The sequence below is a fragment of the Capricornis sumatraensis genome, chromosome 9 (assembly GCF_032405125.1).
Source record: "Capricornis sumatraensis isolate serow.1 chromosome 9, serow.2, whole genome shotgun sequence".
NCBI lineage: Eukaryota > Metazoa > Chordata > Mammalia > Artiodactyla > Bovidae > Capricornis > Capricornis sumatraensis.
Genome location: NC_091077.1, coordinates 100,489,022 through 100,513,522, shown reverse-complemented (window position 1 = coordinate 100,513,522; position 24,501 = coordinate 100,489,022). Strand labels below are relative to the sequence as shown.

General features: G+C 37.7%; 1 protein-coding gene across 1 annotated transcript in view; it reads left to right on the top strand.

Moving 5' to 3' along the window:
- Positions 1-24,501, top strand: part of LOC138086407 (solute carrier organic anion transporter family member 4C1-like) — a 78,830-nt gene that overhangs the window by 2,426 nt on the left and 51,903 nt on the right. Inside the window, exon 2 of the mRNA XM_068981195.1 lies at positions 2,422-2,685. Within this exon, the coding sequence (XP_068837296.1) occupies positions 2,422-2,685 (264 nt within the window). The remainder of the gene's footprint in view (positions 1-2,421; positions 2,686-24,501) is intronic.

The window sequence follows — 24,501 nt, the reverse complement described above, 5'->3', positions numbered from 1 at the left end:
TTATTCCAGAATATATATTTTATGTTTAATATAAAATATTGTTTAAAATTATTATCAAATGTAATTGAAGTTCTTAGAGAAATGTGTCAAGTTTAACCTGGAGTTACCCTATCTAGAAATCTCCAACTTCAGAAGCGTAATCTGAGATGAAAATGATTCCATAAATTCTTATTTCAGCTTAAGTTTGAATGACTGAAAACATTATCATGTTTCTCAATCTTGATTCTTAGGAAGACTGTTTCCAAGATATAGTATTGTAATAGGTGATTAATTGGTGAAAAAAGACCCAAAACTTGTCAAATGAGTTTACTTAACCCAGCCACTCATCAAAAATAAACAGTATTTCTCTTAGCACTGGCTTTCCTGGTGGCTCAGACAGTAAAGCGTCTTCCTGCAATGTGGGAGACCCAGGTTCAATCCTTGGTCTGGGAAGATCCCCTGGAGAAGGAAATGGCAACCCACTCCAGTACTCTTGCCTGGAAAATTCCATGGACAGAGGAGCCTTGTAGGCTACAGTCCATGGGGTCGAAAAGAGCTGGACATGACTGAGTGACTTCATTCACTCACTCACTCTTAGCACTTAATTTCCTAATGTACCTCCTAGATTCTTGCATTTACAGTGGACATAGTATGCAGTCTTTCATGAAATTTCTTTTTCAAAATAAACAAAGTTCTTGGAGTTTATGTAGTGTAGAATTTACTTTGGGATCCTAGGCTTAAAATGCTATCTTTCTGTAAGGGTCTACAAATTTACTTTCTCAGAATTTTTTTTTACTGTAAAAACAATGAATTCTAATGACTGATTTTTAATCAGTATAGCACGTGTTGGGAAGTTGATTTTAGATGGGAACTTTTCAGATTCTCAGACAAACTTGGTGGTGGTGGTTTAGTCACCAAGTCGTGCTGACTCTTGCGACCCCATGGACTATAGCCTGCCAGGCTCCTCTATCCATGGGATTTTCCAGGCAAGAATACTGGAGTGGATTGCCATTTCCTTCTCCAGGGGATCTTCCTGACCCAGGAATCGAACCCAGGTCTCCAGCCATGCAGGCAGATTCTTTACTGACTAAGCTATACCTCCTTATAAATCTGTCATTCCTAGCTATTTAGAAATTTTATCTTAAAACATCAAGAGCTATAAATTGGCATATAGATTTATTAAACTGATATGAAAGTAAAAATCATGTTAGGACTTTTAAAATTTGTAAAAAGTTTCTTGCAATATATTCCCAGTTACAGTCTTGATAAAGCAAAATTTGAAGAGATTACAGAGATAATGTCTTGGATATACTCTTTCTATTCATTAATGATTGAAAACAATTCATGGTAGCCTCTTAAGTAAAAAGAATAATCAATTTGAAACTTTGTAATTTGATTAGATGGTTTTTATTTTCACTTAATAGTAATATCTCAGAGAAGGCAATGGCACCCCACTCCAGTACTCTTGCCTGGAAAATCCCATGGATGGAGGAGCCTGGTGGGCTGCAGTCCATGGGGTCACTAAAAGTCGGACATGACTGAGCAACTTCACTTTCACTTTTTACTTTCATGCACTGGAGAAGGAAATGGCAACCCACTCCAGTGTTCTTGCCTGGAGAATCCCGGGGCGGGGGAGCCTGGTGGTCTGCCGTCTCTGGGATCGCACAGAGTCAGATACGACTGAAGTGACTTAGCAGCAGCAGCAGCAGCAGCATAGTAATATTTTAACTTCTGTATAATCAGTATCCTAATTGGACATTTTTGTTGTTAGTCAGATTTGAATTTTCAGCTTTTTCTGGTTTATCTTGTATTATTTCATCAGTTATAATGAGCAGATGAAGTGTAAGTTGTTTGTTTTTTATTTTCTGTCACGTTGCCTATGATTTAGAATGCTAGTAATTGAAATAGACTTTTAGTTTGTTTGTTTTTGCCCCAGGAACTTTTAAATGATGACTTTAATGACTCTAAGAGTGCTAGAAGAAGATAGAGGTTTAAGAACTCAATTGCATCTTTCATAGGACTAAGTCAAGGATTCGGTGATTTGAACAGTTTTAGCGTTTGACCTCTCAATCATCTATATGTTTTGTAGTCTTCCAAGTGAGGCCCATGGGAATATACTATACCTGGAAACTCTCTAATGAATCAGCTTCATGAGACTTTACCAGTCTCTTTTGTAATTTAAAGAAACATGGTTAACTGTAATTCAGTATGTGATAAACATCAACTTTATGTAACAACTGAAAATTCACAAATGTATAATTTAAAAGAGAACTGATCTGTAAAGGAAATATGTTTGGCTTGCTTAGTTTTGAAACGTTGAGATTTTTAAAATTGGACATTTAAAAATATCAAAAGAAATGAACAAACTTTAGTAATGTCATGTTAATGATCATGCTCTATATGGTAAAGTTGTAAACATAAATTTCCTCTTTTCTCTTTTAGGTATTGTGGTGAATGGCCTAGTAAATATTAGCATTTCCACTATCGAGAAGCGCTATGAATTGCAGAGTTCCCTGACCGGCTTGATATCATCAAGTTATGACATTGCCTTCTGTTTGCTGTCTTTATTTGTATCATTCACTGGTGAAAGAGGACACAAACCAAGATGGCTTGCGTTTGCATCCTTTATGATAGGGCTGGGAGCGCTTGTGTTTTCACTGCCCAAATTTTTTAGTGGAAAATACCAATTTGGGTCCCTTTTTGAAGGTAAGTTTCTCTTCCCTTCTTGCTTGTATTGGCTCTGTATTGCACCTCACTTGTATGGGTACGTAGGGTAAGGGCTTAGCTGTCTTCCAGTGTTCACTGCTGTGTTATGATGTGATTTGTGTGGAGCAGGAGATTATAGAGACAGATTGGGCATTGTTCATTGCTTCAGTGGATCTCCAAGGTTTTAATCTTCTTATACTCATTCCCCATATTATACACAATCTTCCTTAAAAAAAGACATGACCTGTTGTGCTTTGCTGGTGGTGTGGCTTCGCTGGGGCTTTAAGATCTAGTTTTTCCTCTTAATTCTGTTTGCTGTGCTTACAGCTTTTCACCCTGGACCTGCTGACTCCTGATTTGAGAATGAGAGGTGAAACTTACAGGAGTAGGGCTTTCCTGAGTACTGAAACTAGCTTCACTTTTGACTCTGATTTAGAGATGCAGAACTTCATGAGTTACCTAAAATGTTGCTCTGCTCAGTACATTATTTAAAAGCTCAGAAAGGAAGTTTGATTTTTATATTCCTTCTTTTTTTCCCCCAAAGTATCTTTTTTTAATGGAAAACCAATTATGGTAGAGCCCGAGAAATGTGCAAATGAAAGTAGACTTTTTAAACACTTTTGTCCTTCCTGAGACTTTTAATAGCAAATATTGAAAAAAGATCAGAGAGCTACAAAATCAGAAGCTTTCAGAGGTTAGGTAAATGAAAAAAATGCTTATAGTAAGAAGAAGGGGGAACTGGGGCCTGCTGCATGATAGTCATTATTTTTAAAAAGTTAAGATTTTATATTTGTATTAGTACTGAAGATTCATGTCAAAGTGTTAACATTTCCCAAGATCTATTTCCAAGTTGTAGACTGACAACAAATAGGACAGTATTTTCAATAACAAAGTGTATATTATCATGCAGCATGGTTTTAGGGGTGCACATACTAAGTAAGCAGACTTCATTTTAGAAATAAAAATAGAATGTGCAAGTATATGGATCAAGAGAAGATGTTTTAAAAAGGTGCTACAGCTTGAAATGAATGAGATAAGGTGAATGTGTTATCTATAGAAAGAACAGTTACTGGGTTCTACTATATTATCTAAGATTCCATAAAATTTTATTAGGTCAACTGCACATACTTTCTCTGGGAGTAGTTTTAGAAATAAGACATTCAGGATTTAGTATAGTATCTTTGATATCTTAATGGTAATGGAAAAGCTGAATTTTTGTCTGTCACAAGAAATACAAATCTGATTCTGAGATAGCAAAACCAGTATTGTATTGATAGCCTTTAGGTGGTGCTCTTTGTCCTGATTTTAATCCCTCATTTTTCCAGTTGATCAGATACCCTACTGTTATTAAAGTACACAGACTTTGTTTACAAAAAAACACTTTAACTCTCTGAACTAAAACATAAACACCTGCTGCAAGTGCAAAAGCCTGATCTGTCCTCAGCTTTCTTCTTATCTTGCTCTCTTCCATACACCGGTTGTATTGCAGCCAGTTTGAATAATTTCTATTTCCCAAAGGGAAATTGCCGCAAATTAAGGAGTGTGTGGCCAGAGATGAAGCCAAGAAGGTTCTTGAAACCAGATTATAAACTTTTAGTATATTATTGTATATCTTGCAGGTTTACACCACATTCATGTTGATGTTTTTCATGATTTTAGTCAAAGTAGATTAGGTAGAGGAATTGGATGAGCTGTAAAATTTTTACTCTAAAGTCACTCATAATTTAAATAATAATTTCTCCATGGAAAATAAAAATAAAAATTCAGTTTGCCCTTATTCTGCCATTGGTATGATGAATATTTATTGATATGGACTCTACCTGATGCCGAAATAATAGCAATGAAACAGTTTTATGCCCTCTGGATTGTATATACTAGTGGGAGGAAATACAAAATAAAGCAACAAACATGATAACTAAAGATTGAGGGGAGTGTGTAAGGGGAGAAATAGTATGAAGTGATAGTGCACACAGGAAACATACGTGGGCAAGGAAAGGCTATTGAGATAAAAACTGGATAATGAGGAGCCAGTCGTGAAAGATGATTTCCAGGCAGGAGAGAAAATGATTGCAGCCTTTGGAGCAGGAAACAGCTTGGTAGATTTTAGGAAGTGTCAGTTTTGGCCAGCATTCTCAAAGGTAGGGAAAAAGTAGCTGAGATGAACTTGAGAGGCAGGCAGACCACAGCGTGAGTCATTTGGATTTGTCTTTAAATGCAATGGGAATTCATGAGAGAGTTTTACACAGGGGAGTACATGATCTTATTTATGTTTTTAAATGATCATTTGGCATCTGTTGTTCTGAGGGACAAAAGTATTTGTGAGGAAATCACCCAGGAGATTTTCACTATAGTTCAGGTGAGCAATAAAGGTGGTTGGGGTGGGGTTGGTAACAGCAGAAATTGAGAGGAGTGATTGATTTTCAATCTGTTTTAGAGGAAAAAGAGATGGGTCTTTATAGTGGGTTGATTGTGAAGAAAGAATGGATAATGAGTCCTTCATATTTGGTTTGGCCAACTGGGGCCATTTACTCTCGTGTGGAAGACTGGGTAGAACAGAATTGGGAGTGCAAATCAAGAATTCAGGTTTGGACCTAAGTATGAACTGCATACTGTATATCCAGTGTTGCAATGTATATCTCTAGACATGAATGTTTATGTAAATGTTCAAGTCATTCTTTAGTCTTCATTCCTAGAAATGAAAACACTGGTTAGAAGGGCTTCCTTATTCTAATTATTGATAGGTAATGTCACACTGACTTTTAGAAAACAATATACAAGTTACTCTTCCACAGTCAATATATGAAAAATGCCTGGTTGCTATTTTGAAAGTTTTACATTATTTTTTCCTGAAAATTTTCCTTAATAGAAATGTCACTGGGGTGTGTTTGTGTGTAAGTGGAGGTGTTTACAATGTAACAGATACAAAACTCAGGGTTGAAATTATATTAAATATGTAAAGGAAACTGGACACTTACAAATAGAAGAAATGTTAGAAGTTGTGAATCCCTTCTTTTACCATGAAGAAGCTTAGGACAGGGCTTCCCTTGTGTCTCAGATGGTAAAGAATCCACCTGCAATTCAGAAGACCTGGATTCTATCCCTGGGTTGAGAAGATCCCCTGGATTGAAGATCTCAGTCCCCTGGGTTGAGAAGGAAATGGCAACCCACTCCAGTATTCTTGCCTGAAGAATTCCATGGACAGAGGAGCCTGGAGGGCTACAATCCATGGGGTCGCAAAAAGTCAGATACGACTGAGTGACTAACGTGCACACACACACACACGTATGCACACACCCCCTAGGAAAAGAGGTGAAGTGACTTTATAGTGATTTCATAGGTGGTCAATAACAGCTCAGATTAATACTCATTTTTACGGGCTGTGAAGAAAGCTGAGCGCTGAAGAATTGATGCTTTTGAACTGTGGTGTTGGAAAAGACTCTTGAGAGTCCCTTCGATTGCAGGGAGATCCAGCCAGTCCATTCTAAAGGAGATCAGTCCTGGATATTCTTTGAAAGGACTGATGCTAAAGCTGAAACTCCAATACTTTTGCCACCTCACGTGAAGAGTTGACTCATTGGAAAAGACTCTAATGCTGGGAGGGATTAGGGGCAGGAGGAGAAGGGGACGACAGAAGATGAGATGGCTGGATGGTATCACCGACTCGATGGACGTTGAGTCTGAGTGAACTCTGGGAGTTGGTGATGGACAGGGAGGCCTGGTGTGCTGCGATTCATGGGGTCGCAAAGAGTCAGACATGACTGAGTGACTGAACTGACTGACTGACTGATGCTTTGTTTAGGTTTTTAAAATTTTTTATTTATTACTGGTGGTTAATTAAGTGTATCAAATAATTTCAACATTTTTACTAAATTAAACCATTTCTTCCCTAAGTTCATATAGCCAGTTTAATTTTAATTTTTATTGTAGTGTAGTTGATTTCCAATGTTGTGTTAGTTTCTGCTGTATAGCAAAGTGGATCATGTATGTGTGTGTGTGAGTTTTCAGTGTGTCTGACTCTTTGCAACCCCATGGACTATAGCCCGCCAGGCTCCTCTACCCATGGAATTCTCCAAGCAAGAATACCGGAGTGGGTTGCCATTCCTTTCTCTGGGGGTCTTTCCGACCCAGGGATTGAACCCAGGTTTCCTGTGTTGCCAGCAGATTCTTCACTGTCTGAGCCACCAGGGAATCCCGCATTTACATCTATCCACTCTTTTTTAGATTTTTTTCCCACATACACATAGGTCATTACAGAATATTGAGTAGAGTTTCCTGTGCTATACAGGGTCCTTATTAGTTACCTATTTTGTATATATAGTGTGTATATGTCGGTTCCATCTCCAAGCTTATCCCTTCCCCCTTCTCCCTTGTGAAAGTTGCTCAGTTGTGTCTGACTTTTTGCAACTCCATGAACTATACAGTCCATGGAATTCTCTGGGCCAGAATACTGGAGTGGGTGGCCTTTCCCATCTTCAGGGGAACTTCCCAACCCAGGGATCTAACCCAGGTCTCCCTCATTGCAGGTGGATTCTTTACCAACTAATTTGTCAGAGAAGCCCCTTGGTTACCATAAGTTTGTTTTCTACATCTGTGACTATTTCTGTTTTGTAAATAAGCTCATCTGTACCATTGTTTTAGATTCCACAAGTAAGTAATATCAAGTGAAATTTCTTTCTCTGGCTTACTTCACTCAGGGTGACAATATCTAGGTCCATCCATGTTGCTGCAGGTGGTGTTATTTTGTTCTTTTTGTGGCTGAGTAGTATTCTGCTGTATGCACGTACCACACCTTCTTTATCCGTTCCTCTGTCAGTGGGCATTTAGGTTGCTTCCATGTCCTCGCTCCTGTAAACAGTGTTGCTGTGAACATTGCAGTATATGTCTATTTTTGAGTTATAGTTTTCTCCATACATATGTCCAGGAGTAGGATTGCTGTATATGGTAGTTCTGTTAGTTTCTTAAGGAACCTCCGTGTTCTCCATAGTGGCTTTACCAGTTTACATTGTCATGAACAATGGAGGAGGGTTCTCTTTTCTCCACACCCTCTCCAGTATTTATTGTTTGTAAATCTGTTGATGATGACTATTCTGAACTGCGTGCGATAATACCTCATTGTAGATTTAATTTGCATCTGTATACTGATTAGTGATGTTGACCATCCTTTTGTGTGCTTTTGGGCCATCTGTAATAGATAGCCAGTTTTAATGGTCTGTACTAACTTGTCTGCTCAACTGAATTAATCCACTTTTGTAAATACAGGATCGTGTAACCACAAATCTGAGTTATTTATCCAACTCTAAGGAGAATGTTGAAAAAAACTGGAGGTTTAAGTGAGAAAAGGAAAACAAATGAATTTGAAAGCTTTTGGAAATAAATTAGAAGGAAATGTGTAATCTTCTTAGGTAATTTTATGTAAATAACCTAAAGAGCATAACATTAAGAAATCATATTATTTGAATCATACATGTCATTTTAAGTTAACTTGAAACCGACACTGAGAAAATTAATATATTCCTTTGTATGCTTTTTTAGTTGCTGTTGTTTTGAACTTGAGGGAAACCAAACATCAGTTGGGATGAAATACTCTCTGTAAGAGGAAATTAAAGTAATGTAATATAATTGGTAAGCAGAAGAAAACAAAATATGAAATATGATAAGCATGTATAATTTCCACAGGTGTGAGAATAACACAAAAGGAGGTTAAGAATTAGCAAAAAGGAAGAAAAGTGTTTGGGAACAGCTTGAATTTTCTATTCTATAAAAAATAAATTTAAGTAGGTTTGGGAATTATTTTCTTAAAGAAAATTTTAGTGGAGACAGAAGCCTTAGAGGCAATTATCTAACTTTGAATGGAGAAAATAACATTTATCAAAGAGAAGTTTTGCTTGTTGTTATTGGACAAACACAAGAAAAAAGGAAGAATTACTTTCAAAAAAGGAAGGACAAACACGAGAAAGGAAGAATTAATTTCAGGGAAACAAATGCTTCTAGGGGCTAATTTCCTTATATGTTAACCTGAGAATAGAATAATGTCATAAACCGTTTCCAAGCAGATCATACTTGCCACTCATTTTTGCTGCATTTTGGGCTTCCTTGGTGGCTCAGACGGTAAAGAGTCTGCCTGCAATGCGCGAGACCCGGGTCAGACCAATAACAGAACATAACATATTTTAATATAGCTTTTAAATACTGTTAAATTGAAATAAATAATCAAAACTTTGCTACATAACATTTTGTTTTCACCCAAGCACTTTTTAATTTCCTTTGGATGAGTGTTAATTTAATGTTGGTAAATAAAATTATCTTTTCTTCTCTTTGAGACTTTGTGACAGGAGTCGTTAGTAAACACTTAAGAATTATAGAGAACTAATTGCTAAATCCAGTAAAGCAGTTTTTCTGTATTGATCAGTTAGTTGGATACATTTTCTTAAGTTGTATTATTTTCTTGTTTCTCATTCATATCCTTTTCTCTCTCTCAAAAAAGAAAAAAAAAAATATATATATATATAGCTCTCAACACTTCCCATTTGCTTAATCACTAAATTTCTAATGTTTTAGAAATGGTATTTCAGGGAGCATTTTGCATCAAAGGACTTTAGTTGAGCAGGCTGACTAAAAATGTTGAATTAGGAAAATGATTAGAGCAGGAGTCAAAATTGCACTTAATTTTTAATTACTGTTTTGTCTTTATCTTGTGTTCTTAAAGCTTTTTTTTTTTTTTTTGAATATGGAATGCTTGCCTGTGGAATACAGGATGCTTTAATTTTGCTTGGCCTCTGAATGTTCCTCCTTCTTCATATTGCTTCTTTCTTATGAAAATCACTTTTATTTTTCTTAGATTTAAATTTTACTATAATGAAATTAAGAGGGGAGGTGGTTTCTTAGGTTAAAATATATAGTAGTGTAATAAAGTGAATTATTTAAAATGATCTTTAAATTTAATATACAGTAGTGAAAGAGCTAGAGCTAACTGTTAGGGATATTCAGTGCCGTAGAAGAAACTACTGCCGTTTTTAATATCACTGTTTTTACTGTTTCCCAGACTACCTACCTTAATGTAGCCAGCTTTGTTGAAATTCACATGACCTAACTTCTGAAATAGAGGAAACTCACAGAGAAAAATAAGTAGGGAGGCATGTTTCAATGAGATGTTAACACAAACTCAGTTCTGCCCACAGTTATAGTTTGCAGACAGATACACATTTTAAAGTTCATGGTCTTGAACAAGAGAAAGTAATGTTGCTACATTTACCAAAATATGATCTGCCAAGCCGAGTTTCTGACGGTATCAGAAATATGTTAAGCATGGATTCCTCCAGTTCAGTGAGTTTGGGAAAAGATGAGTTAGGGGATATGAAATGTACAGTTTTGAACTTATTGACCAAAGAACTACATAGATATGCTTGTCCCTTTTACCCTGCTTCCACTATTCACTTTACATTTTCTCCTCCAGATTATTGAATTTAGAAACTTCATTATGGCCAGCACCTGTAACAACATATGATGGATAGTAGGTACCTTAGAAATGTTTGTTGAGTTATCTTATCAGACATATAAATGAATGACTGGACCCCTTCAGAAGAGGCATGTTAGGAGTATGATGACTTGTCCTTTCACAGAAGGCAGTAAGAGTAGGCAATGGCAGATAAAGGCAGTCTGGGATTCTCTGTCCACATTTTCTATTAGCTTGGCCTTATGGAACCCAAAATTACTCCATAAAGAATAATTTTCCTTTCTTTTGGCCACTGACTTGGAAAGAATTGTAAGTTATCAGAGTCAAAGATTATTTGCCATAAATGACCTTTATGGATAAGATTTGGGATCTGAAAAATTTGCAACATGAAAAAGGAAGCTAAAATGAGAAGCATATTCAGAAATAGAAGCAAAATGAATTGATATCCTATTTTTGGCTTTCATCTTAATTTGCTTGCTAAAATATTGATTTCACTATCTACTGTACTTCTAAAGTGATACTAAAATGTCCAGTGTTTTTGGATACACTTTAGTAGTGATTATCCTTATTTATTTTCGTGTGTGAAATAAAAGGAAATGTTCTGATAGGGCATTCAAGCGGACCATAGGCATAGTTGTGTCTAACCAGATGTAATATATGGGAGGTAATGATTAAGCAATGCTTTTTGTAGCTTCCTCAGAATGGTTGGTAAAAATTGTGGTAAGAAAAAATGAGGAAATTCAATTTTATTGGTCACTAGTTCTTTAAAATGCACAAATTAGCCAGTGTGTTTTACTGTATTTTTTCTTTTATTTTAGTGGTATTAGCACATTACATTGAATGAAAGTTTCAGTAGTATAACAGGGATGTTAAGGTCAGACAAAATAGTTTAAATTTTTGCTTGAGCACTGGATGATAGAGCTATGTGATCCTGCACAGGTTTTTTCAACTATAAATCATGATGGTAGTAGTAACTGCTACTTCATAGGAAATTACACACAGTGCTAAGGCAGTGCCTGGTATGGGTAAGTTCGCATCAAATAATAGTAACGAATAAAAATTATGTTCATGCTAATTAACAGCTATTTTAATGCAAAAAATTGCCTTTCTTGGTTTGTTTTAGTTATTATCAATGGTAGTAACAATATGGACAACTAAAAATCTTTCAGTCTAATACATATGTTTTTGTAGGTGCCGTTTGATATCAGCATATCCCAAAAGTCTGGCTAAACTTGATTTGCTGTAGCTAAATTAATTGGGGCTACTCAATATAACATAGTGAAATATTACCTTTTAAATAACCAAAGTGCCTCTTTTTAAATAGTTTTAATTTTTTCCTAATTTTGAATATGATATGTCCCTTTGGCAGCCAATCAGAAGATTGAAAAATTTAAAAAAATGATATAAAAGGAGAAAAACTAGAATATATGGAATAAAAGGAAGTAAGTCTGCATGATAACACATCCTAGATAGCACACTACCAGTAGTTCAGCCTTTTAATGTATATACATATTCAAATGTGTATTCACAAGTAGTTATGCATGATTGCACTTTTACATTACATAGTCATTAATATCATAGTCCTTGGATCCATCCATAGTCATTGGATGGCTGGATGCCATCACTGACTCGGTGGACATGAATTTGAGCAAGCTCCAGGAGTTGGTGATGGACAGGGAAGCTTGGTGTGCTGCAGTCCATGGTGTGGCAAAGAGTCAGACACTACTGACGACTGAGCTGAACTGAGTCATTAGTACATTCTCACGCCTTCTTACTAACCTTTATACATATTCATATATCTTTATATCACATTTTCATATATATATTCCAATGCACATTTTAAGGGAAACAATATTTTGAACTTATGAGTATCTATTTTTTTAACTTAGAATATATGTGGGATATTGTAAATATTAAAAAAGACAAAACTGAAGAATATTTATGCTTTTATATTGTTTCATTTTATAGATAATCTATTTAACCGACCCTCCTTTGTTGTGATTTTTATTAATGCATTTTATTTTTCTGGTTAGAAAAGTTCTATTGGCCATGGCAGACAATTGGAGTAATACTAAATAGTAGAAAGAGGGGGGAAAAGTTCATTATTATTCTTTCCTCAAGAGAACAACTTTGGGATTGTCTTAATATTTTTATTGTGTATGTCTCTTATAGAGTTAGTGTAATATTTTTCATAGTTTACAATGTGTGAGCATTCTTGTTCTTGTACCATATTCAATTATATATATTAACCATTCTCACAGAGCTAAATAATTATATTTTAAAAGTTTTCCATAATAAATCATCTCATAACATTTTTATGTTTAAAAATTGTACTCTACTTTGGTAGTTATACAGTTCTTAACATTTTGAAATTGACTTTTTTCATTCAGAATAATTCTGTAAAGACTCATCAGAGTTGAGTTTATTAATTACTCTTTCCTTTTTATTGCTAATTAGTAAGTTTTTCATGGTATCGATTTACCATGTTTTGTTCAACCATTCATCTGCTAAAGGGCATTTGAGTTGACCTTAGTTTTTTGGCAAATTATAAGCATTTGTATACGGATTTTTGTGTGAACATACTTTTCAGTTTTCTGGGATGGACGCCTCGGAGTAAATCTGATGGGTCGTATGATAGTTCTCTGCTTTGTTTATTACTGTTTTCCAGAGTGACAGTACCATTAGCAAGGTATGAATGATCCAGTTTATCTACATCCTTGCCAACATGTCTTGCTGTCATTACTTTAAAAGTTTTTTTTTCAGTATTTATTTTTATTTATTTGGCTGTGCTGGAGCTTAGTTGCTGCACACGAGATATTCAATCTTTGTTGTGACATGCGGTAATTTTTAGTTGCAGCATGTGATCTCTTTAATTGGGCCATGTGGGATCTAGTCCCTGAAAAAAAGATGGAAACCAGGCCCCCTGAATTGGGAACATGAAGTCCTAGCCACTGGACCACTAGGGAATTCCCCCTCAGTATTTTTTACTTTACCCATTTTGATAGGTTGTAGTGAAATCTTGTTATGCTTGTAATCTGCATTTCCCTAATGGCTAATGATGTTGAGCATCTTTGCTTGTGCTCTTTTGCCATCTGTTTGTCCTTCATGTAATATCTTTTTTAAAATTTTTTGTCCATGTTCTAACTAGATTGTTTATTTTTTACTGTAGAGTTTTGAAAGTTACTTATGTATTCCGAGTACTAGATCTTTGTCACATAGGTAGTTTGCAAATATTCTCATCTTGTCTGTAGCTTATCCTTTTCAATATCATTAACAGAGATTTTCACAGAGCAAAAAAATTTTAATTTGAGTGAAATTCAGTTTCTCTCTTTTTCCTTTTGCTGTCAAGCCTAAGAACTCATTTCCTAGTCCTTGATCTCAAAGGTTTTTTATTTCTTTTCTTCAAAAAGTTTATCAGTTCAATTCAGTTCAGTTGCTCAGTTGTGTCCGACTCTGCAACCCCATGGACTGCAGCATGCCAGGCCTCCCTGTCCATCGCCAACTCCCGGAGTTTACTCAAACTCATGTCCATTGCATCGGTGATGCCATCCAGCCATCTCATCCTCTGTCATCCCCTTCTCCTCCTGCCTTCAATCTTTCCCAGCATCAGGGTCTTTTCTAAGGAGTCAGTTCTTCGCATCAGGTGGCCAAAGTACTGAAGCTTCATCAGTCCTTCCAATGAATATTTAGGATGATTTCTTTTAGGATGGACTGGTTGGATCTCCTTGCAGTATAAGGGACTCTCAGGAGTCTTCTCCAACACCACAGTTCAGAAGCATCAGTTCTTCAGTGTTCAGCTTTCTTTATAGTCCAACTCTCACATCCATCCGTGGCTACTGGAAAAACCATAGCTTTGACTAGAGGGACCTTTGTCAGCAAAGTAATGTCTGTGGTTTTTAATATGCTGTCTAGGTTGGTCTTAATTTTTCTTTTAAGGAGCAAGTGTCTTAATTTCATGGCTGCAGTCACCATCTGCAGTGATTTTGGAGCCCAAGAAAATAGCCGGTTTCTGTTTCCATTGTTTCCCCTTCTATTTGCCATGAAGTAATGGGACTGGATGTCATGATCTTATTTTTTTGAATGTTGAGCTTTATTCCAGCTTTTTCACTCTCCTCTTTCACTTTCATCGAAAGACTCTTTAGTTCCTCTTCGCTTTCTGCCAAAGGGTGGTGTCATCTGCATATCTGAGGTTATTGATACTTCTCCCAGCAGTCTTGATTCCAGCTTGAGCTTCATCCAGCCTGGCATTTCACATGATGTACTCTGCAAATAAGTTAAATAAACAGGGTGGCAATACGCAGCCTTGATGTACTCCTTTCCCAATTTGGAACCAGTCTGTTTATAGTTCTCCATTTTCCATTTAAATCTGTGATACATCTTGAGTTGATATAACTCTTTATATTTGTATTATTTGTTTTTTTAACTCTTCTTTATATTTCCAATTAACATTCTGTTTATATTTTAAAAACAGAAATGTGTAACTAATGTACTTGCCACAATAATCATTACCAGTTTTTTGTTCATTGTTTAGTTGTTCAGACCTGTCTGATTCTTTGCAACCCCATAGACTGCAATGTTGACTGCATGCCAGGAGTCACTGGTTCAGAGAAATCCTGAAATCCCACTGGGAAGCTGTCATGCTTGTTCCTTGAATAAACTCTCTTCCAGCTTCTTGGGAGGGGCTTCACAATTCATTTTTCTCTGTTGGTGCTGTTTTATAATTATCCCTGGCTATATTTGGATGCTTAAATGTTGTATTAGCCTGTTTCTTGCCTATAAAGATTAGGGAACTGAGGGTCATTTTAATACTTATTCAGTCATAATTTCTCCTAGAAGAGGCTAATAGTTCATTTAATAGTGTAGATGTTTCAGAAACTAATTGATTCAGGTATTGTTGTTGTTTAGTTCCTCAGTCGTGTCCAACTCTTTGTGACCCCATGGACTGCAGCACGTCAGGCTTTCCTTTCCTTCACCATCTCCCAGAGCTTGCTCAAACTCATGTCCATTGAGTCAGTGATGCCATCAAACCATCTCATCTTCTGTCGTCCTCTTCTCCTGCATTCAATCTTTCCCAGCATCAGGGTCTTTTCCAGTGAGTCAGCTCTTGTATCAGGTGGCCAAAGTATTGGAGCTTCAGCTTCAGCATCAGGCCCTTCAATGATTATTCAGGATTGATTTCCTTCAGGATTGACTGGTTTGATCTCCTTTCAGTCCAGGTGACTCTCAAAAATCTTCTCCAGCACCACAGTTCAAAAGCATCAGTTCTTCGGCACTCAGCCTTCTTTATGGTCCAACTCACATCTATACACGACTACCGGAAAAACCATAGCTTTGACTATACAGACCTTTGTCGGCAAAATAATGTCTCTGCTTTTTAATATGGTTTCTAGTTTTGTCATGGCTTTTCTTCCAAGGAGCAAGTGTCTTTTAATTTCATGGCTGCAGTGATTTTGGATCCCAAGAAAATCATTTCACATGATTCAGGTTTATGTGCCAATAATTACACTCTAAGTTTTGCACTGTGTCTTGTCTCTTTGGACTTAGCTTTTCAGAGTAAGGAAGAGTCAAACCCTTTGGCACTTTTCCCTGAGCCTTATTTTCCAATTAAAAGTATTTGCTTGAAGTGCTGGTCAATAAAAACAAGTAGGTTAGTAGTACGAGAGATATGCCTATGGTTACTTGTGCCTTCCAAATCTATTTCCATCCATGTACAGTAGGTAACACATACTTCATGATGGAGAGTTCAGGTTGCAGAGTCTATAATCCTGTTTATGTCTAACATACCAGCATCTAAGAGCAAACCAACAGTTGCTTTTCAAAACAATAATGTATGCCAAAAAGCTTAGTCTTAGCTGCAAAAACCCAGGGGTCTTCCCTTTGGAGACCGGCCAGAGGCTTCCTACATCTTCCCAGTCTGCCATAAACACTGCCCAAACCTGCTGTAAGAACTTTATCATGTTCCAGAACTCAGAACTCAGAAGGCTTCTGAGCAACACAGGTCAATTAAAATAGACTGTGGAGTATATAACACCAAGGCTATGGCCCCACTCCCTGTTAATGGCATGGGATGTATTTTGCTTGGGGTCACCTTAATCCACTCAGTGCCATTAACAGCGAGTGGGGCCATAACTTTGGTTTTATCTACTCCACAGTCTATTTTAATTGACCTGTATTGCTCAAAGGCCTTCTGAGTTCTGGAACATGATAAAGTTCTTGAAGCAGGTGTGAACAATGTTTATGACTGTTTATGGCAGACTGTCCAAAGAACACGGTCATAAATATTGTCCATACCCATTGGCCATACCTGAAGCTGAAGCTCCAAATACTTTGGCCACCTGATGGGAAGAACTGATTCCTTAGAAAAGACCCTGGTGCTGGGAAAGATTGAAGGCAGGAGGAGAAGGGACAACAGAGGATGAGATGGTTGGATGGCATCACTGATGCGATGGGTATGAGTTTGAGTAAGCTTCGGCAGTTGGTGATGGACAGGGAGGCCTGGTGTGTTGCATTCCATGAGGTTGCAAAGAGTCGGACATGACAGAGTGACTGAACTGAACTGAACTGGACTGATGGCAGACTGGGAACATGGAGGAAGCCTCTGGCAAGTCTTCACAGGGAGGACCCCTGGGTTTTTAGTAAGGCTGAGCTCTTCTGCCTACATTATTCTTTTGAAAAGCAACCATTGGTTTGCTCCTCAGTGCTGGTGTGTTAGACATAAACAGGATAACGATCACTGTGCAACCTGAACTCCTCATCATGAAGTATGTTACTACTGTGGTGGTGGTGGTTGAGTTGCTCAGACGTGTCTGACTCTGACCCTGTGGACTGTAGCCTGCCAGGCCCCTCTGTCCATGGGATTCTCCAGGCAAGAATACTGGAGTGGGTTGCCATTTCCTTCTCCAGGGGATCTTCCAGACCCAGGATTTAACTTGAGTCTCCAACACTGCAGGCAGATTCTTTACTAGCTGAGCTACAAGGGAACAAATCATAAAATTAGACGTGAAAGTTGGACATTTTGTTATTAAATGAAATGGCAGATGAAAATAAATTTGAAAAGTGCAAGTAACTATAGGCATATATCTCATACTACTAGCCTACTTGTTTTTTATTGACTTGCACTTCCCTTTTTTCCAATGGAGAAAGGTTGCTATAAGGAGGAGTAAGCATGATTTTACTACAAAACCCTAGATGTCCTCATTACAAGGATCTCACAGAGTTCCTTGTGACTGGCTAACAGAGCAGGAAAAGGTGTAGCCTGGTTCACAGAGGGTTTTTGCTGGCACCTACCAAAAGTGAAGATTTTGTAGAGAAACCCCACTTAGGCATGTTCCTAAAAGCCAATCGACTATGGAAATTCTGTTTTGATAGAAGAGAAGGCCTGAGGTACAGATTTTCATTGATTCACACTCAATAATCTGGGCTTCCCTCGTGGCTCAGACAGTAAAGAATCTTCCTGCAGTGTGGGAGACCAAGGTTTAATTCCTGGGTCAGGAGGATCCCTTGGAGAAGGAAATGGCAACCCACTCCAGTATTCTTGCCTAGAAAATCCCGTGGACAGAGGAGTCTGGTGGGCTACAGTACATGGGGTCACAAAAGAGTTGGACACGACTGAGCGACTAACTCTTCCATGCACAGCACTCTAATAGATAAGCTGGCCAGTCAGAAGCTTGAAAACAAAACAAAACAAAAATGAAAGTTGTTAACAAGGTAATTTTAATAGTATGCTGTGAGATAATACATATGTATAGTGGACTGCAGCCATGAAGTTAAAAGATGCTTGCTTCTTGGAAGGAAAGCTATGACAAACCTAGACAGCATATTATTAATAAAGATCAGAGACATTATTTTGATGGCAAAGGTATCTTTTGTCAAAGCTATTGTTTCTCCAGTAGTCATGTACAGATGTGAGAGTTGGATCAAATAGAAGGCTGAGTGCCCAAGAATTGATGCTTTGTAACTGTGGGGTTGGAGGAGACTCTTGAGAGTCCCTTGGACTGCAGGGAGTTCAAACCAGTCAGTCCTAAAGGAAGTCAATCCTGAATATTCATTGGAAGGACTGATGCTGAATCTGAAGCCTAGCATGTAAAGGTGTTTTTGCCACTTGTTAACTTGAGGGCATCCTTTGTAGAAGACTCTCTCAATCAGGAGGAAAATATGGTCTGTCCAGTGAGTGTCAATCAGTGTTTTTCCCCAGCCACTGTACTTTTTGTGGAATTGACCCATATTAAAAATGACCACGTAGTATAGAAGGAAGCTAAACATGGGTTCAAAATGATATTTCCCTCCTCATAGACTGGTCTAACTCCTGTATTGCAGATGCATTACCCAATTTACCAACTCCAGTCCTGAGAGCAATGATTTGGTAACATTCCCTAGGGCAACCGATATACGCCAGAACAGCCAGAATATATCTATCCTGGTTGCAGTTTGTCTTCCTAAGACAAATATATATTCTAGACATGAATTTATTTTTACCACCTGTGATGCTTCTAGCAACACTCAATGTTGTTTGACTTACTCAATTCATTATTATAGCTAACTTCTGAAGTTGCATCATTTCTGATGAAGAAATTCATTTGCAGCAGAATTATGGTAACAGATTTCTGCTCATGAAATTCACTTGTGTGTCTTACTATGTACCCCAGCACCCAGAAGTCTCTGACTTGGTAGAATAGTGTCAGTTTTTTTTTATAACTTGCAGAATAAGATTTCCTTCTCTACAGAACATGGTATATTCATTAAGTGGGGCAGAATGCATTCTGTGTTGCTGGGACCTCCACAGCCAGAATACATAGGGTTCTGAACCAGGGAGTGGCAGTGGTTGGAGCCTTTTAGTACTGTACCTAAAAATCTACTTACAGAATTTGTTTCCAGCCTTAGTCTTCATACTAAATAATCAACGGGTAGAGAACATGACCACTGAATTTGCAGAAGTGATGGATCCTTGTTAAGAAGGGGAAATTGGGTTGTTTTTAATCACTGGCAAGGCAGAGTGTATTTTGGACCGAGGGTTCCTGTTAATATCCCCGTACCCAGTCAGTTCAGTCACTCAGTTGTGTCCGACTCTTTGCGACCTCATGGAGTGCAGCATGCCAGCTCTCCCTGCCCATCACCAACTCCTGGAGCTTACTCAAACTCATGTCCATCGAGTTGATAATGCCATCCAACCATCTCATCCTCTGTTGTCCCCTTCTCCCACGTTCAATCTTTCCCAGCATCAGGGTATTTTCAAAAGAGTCAGCTCTTCGCATCAGGTAGCAAAAAGTATTGGAGTTTCAGCCTCAGCATTAGTCCTTCCAATGAACACCCAGGACTGCTCTCCTTTAGGATGGACTGGTTGGATCTCCTTGCAGTCCAAGGGACTCTCAAGAGTCTTCTCCAATACCACAGTTCAAAAGCATCAATTCTTCAGTGCTCAGCTTTCTTTATTGTGCAACTTTCACATATCCAGTAGTACTTGTTAAAAGGAAACCCGTGGAATGTGGCCGACTGTGCACAGAGCCCACTCGCGGGCTGCCAGACCTTGCTGAGCAGAATGTGCGGCTGGCTGGCCTCTGCAGCCCTGCTGAGGGACACGTGCTGCTGTCCGTGGTTGTCTCCCCGAGGTGTCTGCTCGCTTAGGGATCCGGCCCTCCACAGACAGGGGCGAAAGGATGGAGAAACAGCCCTGCGTCTTGGACCAGGCGTTGCTGCAGTTCCTGTTGTGTCCTCTCTCCAATAAGCTGCTCAGTGAAGCATTAATGAATTGATGAATGAAGAATTAGGAATAGCCTATGCAATTACTGATGGGATTCCTAATATGATACCACAGGCAGCTAGGATGACACATCAGAATAGAAGCAGGAAGAAGTGGAGCAGCAAAAGCAGCACACACAAGTCAATATGCTAACTACCATCTACCTTTTAAAAGGTCAGAGTGGCAGGGAAGAAGGTTTCTGTCTGTCTGTGCACTGACTGTCCTTGTTCTGTTGGTATCTTCAGCAGGGGTTTACTCGGGCTGTGTGGAGGAGTACTTCCCCCAGGGCTGCACTGGCACCACCAGCCTGTGCTTTTACTGTCAGCTGTTGCCGATTACCATATCTGTTTATGTGTTCTTCCACCTTTGGACTTGGACGGGTATTAACCTCTTCTGGCATAGATAAGGGAACCAGAGCCAAGATGGTATATCCTTAAGTGTCTGTCTCTGAAAGCCTGACCACATGGAAATATTGGAAACCCATTTACTGTGCTGGAAAGATGCTTTACCTAGTGTCTCTCAGAGGTCTAGGACTATGGGAAACTTAAGCTGCAGAGGCTTCTTTAACATACCTTGGTTCTGCCCTGTGGTTTTCTGAAGGTTCTCATTTATATACTAGGGGTATCAGAAGAAACATGTCAAAAGAATGTCTTGTTGGAAATTAACAGCCCCAGCCATCAACTTGTGACTTATTCCATTCGTAATGAAATGTTACTGATTGAAAATTTTATGTTTATTTTAGATTCAAAGTCTTTGGTAAAGTCATATGACTTTATGACTGAAATAGTTCTGAAGAAGCTATGTTGGAATAGTTGTAGAGAAATGCATTTGAACTCATGTCATTTGAAGCTATAAATAAAATGGAAATTTCAGGGACGTGCCAAAATTCTGAGTTGTAAAATCACCTTCACTTCTTTGGCATCAGATGCTTACATTAATTATAATAAAATAAATAAAAAGATACTGATACTTTGCATTAAAAAAAAAAAGGAGCCCTGTGGCAACCTAATCGAGACAGAACAGCTGAAGACTTATAAATACTGTAAAATCCCTCATCAACTGAGAGACAGGCAGGTGGTAAGGAAACAGCCTGGATGATAGAAGAAGTGATTACAGAAAGGAGAATTACCAAGCTTGTCAGCTGTCTGATTTATTAGAATAAGCCACATGGACTATATTGCCATGTGGCTTCTAGTTGGATTCAGCCAGTGGGAGTTTGCATGTGGGAAAGGAGGGATTCTCCTGCTTATTCTCCTGGTGTGAAAGTTGCTATGTGTCTCTGCCTAAGGCCACATTGCTGCAATTTCAGTAACTGCCCAGTCACACCCAGTGTTTCTTCTTTTAACTGCCTTTGTAAAAAAAAATTCACTCATAAAGCATCCATATAAAAATCTTAAATTTGCTTGTTATCTCTTTTATCTGTGCCCTACTGCAACCTTAAATCATATATAAAAATATATACATATTCTAACTTGACTCTTAACAAATATATTGATTTAAGCTCTTCTTTGCAAATGGCTGTTGTTTTGAAGTGAAATTGTGCTAATGTTGCCGTTTAGTAGCTAAGTCACACTGGAATCTTTTGCAACCCCATGGACTGTAGCCTGCCAAGCTTCTCTGTCCATGGGATTTCCCAGGCAAGCATACTGGAGTGGGTTGCCATTTCCTTCTCCAGAGGATCTTCCCTGCCCAGGGACTGAACCCAGGTCTCCTGCACTGACAGGTGGATTCTTTACTGCTGAGTCACTTGGGAAGCCCAATTGTGCTAATACTTCATACAAAGTGAGAAACTTTTTATTTTCTTCCCTATATTGGAACAGTTTAAATAGCATACATGGATTGATTGTTCTTGATGGAGCTTTGATATACATTCTCTAGAGAAACTGTTTTGAATACGTTGATTTTAGAAGTACACTTTTGATTCCTATTTCAATTTATTCCTGAATCATGTGAAAGTGAAAGTCACTCAGTTGTGTCCAACTCTTTGTGACCCCATGGACTATACAGTCCATGGAATTCTCTAGGCCAGAATACTGGAGTGAGTTCCCAACCCAGGGATCAAAACCAGGTCTCCCACATTGCAGGCAGATTCTTTATCAGCTGAGCCACAATAGATTCACTCAAGTTTTATATCATTTGTAGTCAATATTTTTATTTTAAGAGATTTTAAATTTATTGGTATATGCTTATACATATAATTTTCTAATGTTTAAAAAAATCTTTTATGCATTTATAGTCATTCCTGTTATATTCATGATATGCAATTCCAAGTTTCTTATCTTTTAATGGGTTAATGGCCTGTTAGGTCCAGAGTTTCTATTGTACTTTAGAGATGATAAGGAGATCAACTTTTAAATCTTATTATTAAAAAGTTTTTGTCTCTTTATCTTAAAGTCAGGTGCTCTTATAGAAATGTTTTGAATTCACATCCCGAACTATTCAAGAAACTGATTAATTTTACTTTATGTCACCATTAACCATGAGATGAATCTCTTAAATACATAGGATAGGCTCTTAAATCTTAAGAAATTTTGAAGTTAATCTAATCCAGACATTACTTATCTGTAAAAGAGGAAAGCAATAGTATCACTTTCATAGGATTTTTCTGGGGATTAGATAAGAAAATGTTTGCCATTGAAGGACCTTGCTTAAGATAAGCACCCAGTGTGTATTATTTTTATTGCTGTTAACATAAATGATAAGATAAAAGTAATGTATGGTAATTAAGAGCCCAGTGAGTCATACAGGCCTAGTCACTGAATAAAGAAAAATACTAGTAAATGAAAATCTCCTTAGGGCAACTCAGGTGACTAGACTTGAACAATGGGTGTGGTATCAGGAGAAAAAGCACTTAACATGGTCATTATAGCCAGGGACTATATTATGAATGCTTTTCATGTTTCAGACTTGATGACTTGAAAATGGATGTTATGAACAGATATTGGAATATCAGGTGGAGAAGTCTGGTTTGTGGTGAAGAATTTTGTTTTAGATTTAGAGGTACAAGCTTGGCATTAGAAGTATAACTCTAAATAAACAAACTATAGATTTCTCTAAATAAATAAAATATAGATTTCTTCTTTTTAGAAAAGTGTAATTCTAAAGCATAAAACACTGGAAGTTCAAATTGAGATTTGGAGTCATCCTCACAGTTTCTACCTCTGTATGTTCATTTCAAAGGAGATGGGTTATAAGACAAAAGATGAGAAGCAAAATCCTGAGCCTTGGCACTCAGTTCAGTCTCTCAGTTGTGTCTGACTCTTTGCAACTCTATGGACTCCAAGACTCCAAGACTCAGGAGTCTTTTCCAACACCATAGTTCAAAAGCATCAATTCTTTGGTGCTCAGCTTTCTTTATAGTCCAACTCTCACATCCATACATGACCACTGGAAAAACCATAGCTGTTACTAGATGGATCTTTGTTGGCAAAGTAATGTCTCTGCTTTTCAGTAAGCTGTCTAGGTTGGTCATAACTTTTCTTCCAAGGAGCAAGTGTCTTTTAATTTCGTGGCTGCAGTCACCATCTGCAGTGATTTTGGAGCCCCCCAAAATAATAAGAGTCTTGGCACTAGGAATCACTAAGTGATTATTATGTAATCACTAATCCTTTCAAAATTATATCTGTCAATACAAGAGTTATTTTAAAACTTTTAATTACCTAGGGTTGTTTTGTTTTACCTGACACCTTTGTTATACTTCAAACCAAAGTGTGTTTTATGGAACACTAGTTCTGTGAGATGTTAGACATTAATGGAGAAAAGAGACACTTGAATGTATGACAGATAATGTATAAAACTTTATCATATTACTTATAAATGCATGCTTATTAATCTAAGAGGAGAGGTACTATAATACAGTATTTCCCACACTGATTTGACCATAGCACCCTTCCATTCATGGAAATTCTCAGAAGCCTAGGATTCCATAAATTATACTTGAGGAAATCTTGCTTTGTATCTCTTTAGATAATGATTCAGCTCATTTAATTATAGCTCCCAAAGATTACAGAGAATATATTGGAGGATCAGAAGACTAGAAATCTAATTTTTAGGCCATGTTGCAAAATATGACTTTGCATAGCATGTGACTTTGGTCTTCAATTTCTTCATTTGTAGAATGATTGCAGAATGCTGTAAAGATTAGGCTAGAAATGTATGTGAAAGCTTATAGTTTTTTCCTTTGGAATACTACATTGTGAGTAAAATAGGATAGATTTCATTGTAGTTAAAGGTGAGTGTTATTTGGCACAGGGTATAATTCAGATTTGTAATTTCAGTGTTTCTCTTTTTTAAAAAATGGTCGTAATTTGATCTTTGCCTTTTTGGGACTTTCTTACTCATCCATATATTTAAGTTCTTAATGGCCCTTTTCCACCTGTGTATTCTGAAAGCATTTAGAACTGCCTGTGACACTGGGTGTCCAGTATAGTGTTAGTCACTCAGTCATGTCTAACTCTGCAATCCCTTGGTGCGTTTCCCACCAGGCTCCTCTGTCCATGGAATTCTCCAGGCAAGAATACTGGAGTGGGTTGCCATTCCCTTCTCCAGGGGAGCTTCCCAATCGAGGGATCGAACCCAGGTCTCCCGCATTGCAGGCGGATTCTTTACCAGCTGAGTCACCAAGGAA